The sequence below is a fragment of the Agelaius phoeniceus genome, chromosome 12 (assembly GCF_051311805.1).
Source record: "Agelaius phoeniceus isolate bAgePho1 chromosome 12, bAgePho1.hap1, whole genome shotgun sequence".
In the NCBI taxonomy this organism is placed as follows: domain Eukaryota; kingdom Metazoa; phylum Chordata; class Aves; order Passeriformes; family Icteridae; genus Agelaius; species Agelaius phoeniceus.
In genome coordinates, this window is record NC_135276.1 from 14,364,820 (window position 1) to 14,370,739 (window position 5,920).

At 53.9% G+C, this 5,920-nt stretch overlaps 1 protein-coding gene across 1 annotated transcript; it reads left to right on the top strand.

Moving 5' to 3' along the window:
* The first annotated feature begins 44 nt into the window (after positions 1-44).
* On the top strand, positions 45-5,825 carry MLKL (mixed lineage kinase domain like pseudokinase). The gene is made up of 10 exons (XM_054641028.2): positions 45-585; positions 761-874; positions 976-1,150; positions 1,252-1,349; positions 1,475-1,610; positions 2,150-2,234; positions 2,632-2,780; positions 2,978-3,027; positions 3,501-3,641; positions 4,724-5,825. Exons 1-10 carry the CDS (start codon positions 129-131, stop codon positions 4,774-4,776), a joined length of 1,458 nt encoding a protein of 485 aa, XP_054497003.2. The 5' UTR covers positions 45-128; the 3' UTR covers positions 4,777-5,825.
* The last annotated feature ends 95 nt before the right edge of the window (positions 5,826-5,920 follow it).

Sequence of the window (5,920 nt, forward strand, 5' to 3'; positions counted from 1 at the left end):
AGGATGTGTGCCATAGCAGGCTGTTCCCTAGGGTGGAAGGCGTGGAAGAGCTGCATCTCTGAGCAGCGCCTGAGGCTTCCCTGCACCAGCCACTGCCATCCCCCGTGGCCAAGCCCTTTGCTGCAAGCATGGACATCGTGGAGAGGGTCCTGTCTGTGGCCCAGGCCATCCATGCCCAATTTGAGCAGGTGAAGTGCTGCAAGCACCAGTGCCAGCGCCTCGTGGAGCGCATCCAGATTCTGCTGGAGCCCGTGAGGATCCTCAGGGCTCAGCCACGACAGCACATCTCCCACCACGAAGAGGAACTGATGAAAAAGCTGCTCCAGGCCCTGGAGGAAGCCCAGAAACTGGTGATGAAATACAGCCAGACCAGCTGGATCCAGAAGTTCCTGCGAGCCCGAAGTACTGGCGAGGAGTTTGTCTGGGTGAACGAAAGCCTGGAGGACATTGCCCAGGGGCTCTCCCTCCTGCTGCAGGCAGAGCAGAAGCAGGCTTTCCTGGAAGCTTTCCAGTCAAAGACGTGTCGCAGGCAGGATGCCGAGGACCTGAGGGATGACAGAGCTTTCTTGGACCAGGTGATTGCAAGTGAGTGCATTTAGCAAACCCTCCTAACCTGTGACTGGTGGTTGGCCCCTCTCTCCAGCTGTTACCAAGCTCTGGCCTGATGGCCATGAGGAGCCATTTAAACCATGAAAGAAACAAACCACACAGTCATGCTTGTTCATCCAGTGGCCCAACCTCTGCTCGTTTCTCTCCCTAGGTACTGAGGAGCCCAAAGATGTTCTTGAGGAGATCTACATTGACAGGGAATGTATGGAGAGCAAGATGGACTGGATGAAAAGCGAGCTGAACAAAGTCATTCGTGAGATGGAGCGTAAGTCGATGTCACACCACCTCACCCTGTGCACTGTGTCCTTTCCCCCCAAGCCCTGCCTAATGTGTCCCTTGTTCCCTTCTGGCATGCGGTGGGAGCAGGCTTGAAGAAGGTCAACGTTGGTAAAAGAGAAGACATCACTGAGATCAAGCGAGACCAGCTCACCTTCCACAGGCACCTGCAGGACACAGACAGCTACGACCTTTACGAGGGCGAGTACCTCAAGTACCCCGTTGCCATCAAAACCTTCAAGAGGCCACTGACCACTGACCCAGCGTGAGTTGTCCTGGGTGGGAATGAGTGTGGCCCCAGGAGGGTGGCACAGCACTGTGCCATGCCTTGTTCCAGGGATCTCACCACGCTGTCCATTTCCACAGCAAGGTGAGAGACATCTTTGAGAAGGAGATTCAGACCCTGAAGAAGTTTGAGTCTCCAAACATCCTTCGCATGTACGGGATCTGCATTGAGGAGAACGGTAGGGGTGTCACATTAATGTCACCCTTTTCCTCCCCTGCCATCCCCAGTGCTGGCTGGTGGCACATGCCTTGTTGTGGTCCCCTCCCAGGAGGTGGCACAAGGCAGGATGATTTTGCCTTGCAGATGGGAGCCCCTGTTTCTCCATCGTCATGGAGTACTGCAAGCACGGGACGCTGCGGGACGTGCTGAACAAGCAGCAGAACCTCTCCTGGGACATCCGCATTCGGATGGCCCTGGGAGCTGCCAGAGGCCTTTACAGGTGAGCACCTGTGTAATCAGTGAGTAACTTCACCTGATCATCCAAAAGCTGAGTGCAGCTTCCTGGTATCTCAGAGTAAGCCGTGGTTTCCTGTTAGACACTGATTCCCAGTGACACCACCTTGGGACCCTGGTATGGGAGGCTGGTGTAGGGGTAGGGAGTGGATTTGGATGCAGTAGCTCCCATCTACCCTGGGCACAGTCCCCTACATCTGGCTTCAAGGCTGCAAAAGCCTGGAAGGGGGAAATCCCCTTCCCCAGATTCACAGGGCAGATTTGGAAGTGCCCTGCAGCATGGCAGTTCTCCTTACAGGTCCTGCTCATCCACAAGGCTCGTACTCTGCCCACAGCAGCTCTTCCAGCCTGCTGGAAAGCTTGGCTTGGCAGGGGTGATCCACCAAGACAGGCAGAGAGCTGCTGGCTTCTCTGATTGCATGTCAGTCATTCCCTCCACAGCAGGAGAGGGCACCAAGGTGGGCATGGGTCAGTCCTTCATCATCCTCATCCTCATGTGTTGCCCTTGGTTCCATCCATCTGCAGGTTGCACCAGACAGGGGAGAAGTCCCGACTCCACGGCTGCATCTGCAGCAGCAAGTTCCTGGTGGCTGGGGATTACTGTGTGAAGGTAAGCACCACACTTGGAAATGCTTTTGGGAGTTTTAAATGGTTTTGTGGATGTCTCTCTCCACCAACACTGAAGGGAATTGTGATGGTCCAGGATAAAATGGGGTAGTGGCATCTCCTCTATGACTTTAGGCACTTAAACCTCCCTATCTTGGTCTTATCATCAGCAAAGTGAGTGCCCCTAAAGCATCCAGCCTGGGATGAGCTGGAGCTGGGGCCATTCACCTGCCTTCACCTCTGGTTTTGCTTGAGGAAGAGACCCGTGCTGGGCAGCACACACAGCTGCACTCCAGCCCTTGCTGCCCAGGGCATCTCACTCTCTTTTCTCCATCTTGGGCCAGTCTAGCTGCACCACAGGTTTCTACTTCTCCTTTTCTCTCTCTCATTCTCTCAATCAGCTGTCAGGATTTGAGCTGTGTGAAACAGAATCATCCATCAAGAGGAAAGCCAAGAAGGACTGGAAACAAGTCTCTATGTTGGCCTACATCGCTCCAGAGAACCTGAAAGACATCAACTACCCTTACAAGAGTCCCGGTGAAATATACAGGTGTGTCTGTCCCTCCCAGGAGATGCCTGTGAGCAGGCAGGTGTCTGGCAGAGAGGCTGCTGAGCTATGGAAGGAGGCCAGGTTTTATCAGGCACACCACAGATGCTTCCAGTTGGCATAGCCCAGCAGTCCTCTCCACTAGAAGGGAGGAATACATGGTGGAATGAATACTGAGACTCCTGCTTGTCTCCTTACAGCTTTGGGATCGTTCTGGCAGAGATTGCAACCTCCAAAATCCCATTTGAAGGTGAGACAGGAGTATCTGGTTCCCTGCATAAAAGCCTCATGGCACAGTGTGGTTCCTGCTTGGCACTGGATGCTCCCTGCTCCTTCCCTGCTCCTTCCCTGAGCATCCCAGGCAGGTGCCAGTGGCAGTGCCTGGTGTGTCTGACAGCTTCTCCTGAAACTCCAGTATAGCAAAGTACAGCTTGCAGTACTTTAGCAACCTGCTTAAACCACAAACATGCAAATAATTTTTGTTTCTATTGGATGGTCATGGGCAGTTAAGCATAAACACAATCTTGCTCTATTGAAGCCCAACAGTGTCACACCAAATACAGTGGATTCATTGCAGATGGAGTTTGGGTCACTTCCCCGCTGGCTTCTCCCTGCCACAGGCTGCAGGCAGGCTCTCGGCATGACTTTGTGCTGGGTTCCCTCCCCAGCACCCTCCTGTGGCCGCAGAGCTCCACCCTGACACTCCTGTTTGCACTTGTCTAGGCTGCACTTCTGAGGAGATCGTGGAGAAAATCTGCAATCACCATTACTGGGACCCTCTTGGGGAAGATTGTCCTGAAGATCTGAGGAAAATCATTGAGCAGTGCCAGGCCTTTGACCCTTCCCAGCGCCCTTCTGCCGAGGGTGAGTGTCCCAGACACCTGCTCCACAGGCCCTGTGCATCCCTCATCAGCTGCTTCAGCCCACAGTTTGCCCCTTATTTCCCAAAGAATTTGCCTGGCTTTGTGCTTTGGGGTCCTGCCTTGCCCTTCCTTTTTATGCTAACAAGTCCCCCAGTTCCAGACCTCATACACTGACATTTGTTTACCCATGCCATGACAATAATCTCCAGGCTGTTTGTTTATTTGGTGTCACATAAAAGTTGCTTTTTCTATAGACAAGCAGGAGCAGGAAGTCGAGGTCTGTGAGTTAAATCCCTACTCACGTCCTGCAGATCCCATAAGCTGGAGGAGCAGCCACAACACTCTGCAGGAACATTTCCTGCCTTGGGCTTTAGCAGTAAATTACAGTCTTGGGCATTGCTCTATGACAGGGAAGTTTTCACTGTCTCTGAAACTGGGTTGTGTCTGGTCAGACAAGTAACTGTTCTCCATCAGGAGATGCAACAGCAACATCAGGAAATTATAGAGGAACGTTTCTGGTGTGTTTGAAGTCACAGAGCTCATATCCTTCCCTTGGTTCATCTGTCTAAGGGGAGAAAACTTCCTTCAATTTCATTCACTCCATCCTATGGGACCAGATCCATACAAGAGATGTGGGAAATGTGCCCAAGAAACCACTGAGTGTCACATCTGTGTGCTTCCATTTCCCACCAGCACCTCCCTGGCACAGAAAGAGAAGAGAAAATGCCAAAAGATCATTAGGGATGTTGACAAAGTCACATTGAGGAAACAGGATGGCTTTATTACCCTAATATGACCCTAATCCAACACCTACCACTGTGTGGTGCTGAGCTGGAAGGACAGTTTATTGCAGCTGCTCACAAGGGTATTTCCACAAACACAGCTACTTGTCTTTGTGCTGGGCTGTCTGCTCAGGCTGTCCCCTGCTAACCCCTGCCCCTTTGTGCTGGCCCCAGGAGACGGTGACTCCATGTCCTGATCCTCATCAGTGAGGGAAAGCCATCTTCTCATCTGTTAAAAAAACCCCAAACAAGCCCACCACAACTCTTCTGTGTTGGTTAATGCCATGCTTGTGTTTTGCAGAGATTGTGGACTCGCTGGCTGACCTGGAGAAAAGAAGGAACCAAGGAAGTTAACCAAGGAAAAGGGGGCTGGATGACCAGGAGCAAGCCCAGGGGTGCCACTGGTCCCTCTTCCCTCTGCAGAGACTGGTGGCTCAGTGCTCCTGTGTTTGTGTCTGTGTGTGACACAAACCCAGGGCTCCTGTTTGTTTGTGTGTGGCACCTTCCCCTGGCAAAGGGGCCATGCCTGGGCAGCCTTGGAAGCAGCGGGGAGAGAGGTGACTTGAAGAGAGGCTGCCAAGAAGCCAAGGGGGAGTAGAGGGATGGAACAACCGAGGGATGGAACTCAGCTTCTTTTATGATAAAAGACTGAGGGAGTTGAACCTGTTCAGCCTCGAGAAGAGACGACTGAGAGGGGACCCCATCAGCGCCTGTCCCTGTTTGAAGAGAGGCTTCAGACGATGGACCGGGCTCTGCTGGGTGGAGCCCAGCCATAGACAAGAGCCAAGGGGCAGAAAATGATACACGGGAAATTCCACTCGGATATGAAGAACTTCTTTACTGTTGGGTGATCATACACTGGAACATTGCCCAGAGCATGTGTGGAGTTTCTCTCACTGGCGATAGTCCAGAAACATCTGGATGCAAAGCTGTGAAAGTGCTCTGGGACAATCCTGCTTGAGCAGGGAGCTGGGAGCACAGGACTCACCCTGATCCCTTCCAACGTGACCCATCCCGCCATTCTCCCCGCCTCTGCCCACGGAGGCGCCGGGGCCCGGCTACACCGGGGCCACCTCCGGCTCTCCTGGGCTCGCCCCGGTTCCCCCCAAATGCTTTCCGGTTCCGCTCGGCTCACCTCGGGGTTCTCCCTGGTTTTCCCCGGTTCCCCCCGGTTCTCCCGCGCTCACCCCGGGCCCGCCCCGCCGCCGTGGCGAGGCCCCGCCCACCTCCCCCGGTTTGAATGAACTTGTGTTCCCGCTCTTTTCTAACGCGGCGTCTCCGCCAATGAAAACTCGCTCCCCTGCTCTTGCCCCGCCCCTATGCCGTCAGAAGTCTCGTTGCCCAATCAGCCGGCCTTCACTGCGGCGCTTTGACCAATCAGAGCACGCCGTACGTCCCTGCCTCTCGCCCCGTCACGCCCAGTTCCGTTGAACAGACGGACAGAGCGATTGGCCAATGAAAAAGTGGAAAAGGCTCCTTCTCGCCCAATGGCGGCCGG

Bases quoted from the DNA above. Each gene is read 5' to 3' on its own strand.
- MLKL (XM_054641028.2), top strand. From the start codon at position 129: ATGGACATCGTGGAGAGGGTCCTGTCTGTGGCCCAGGCCATCCATGCC. The intron at 3,028-3,500 runs GTGAGACAGGAG...GCACTTGTCTAG, and splicing joins CTCCAAAATCCCATTTGAAG to GCTGCACTTCTGAGGAGATC. The intron at 3,642-4,723 runs GTGAGTGTCCCA...TGTGTTTTGCAG, and splicing joins CCAGCGCCCTTCTGCCGAGG to AGATTGTGGACTCGCTGGCT.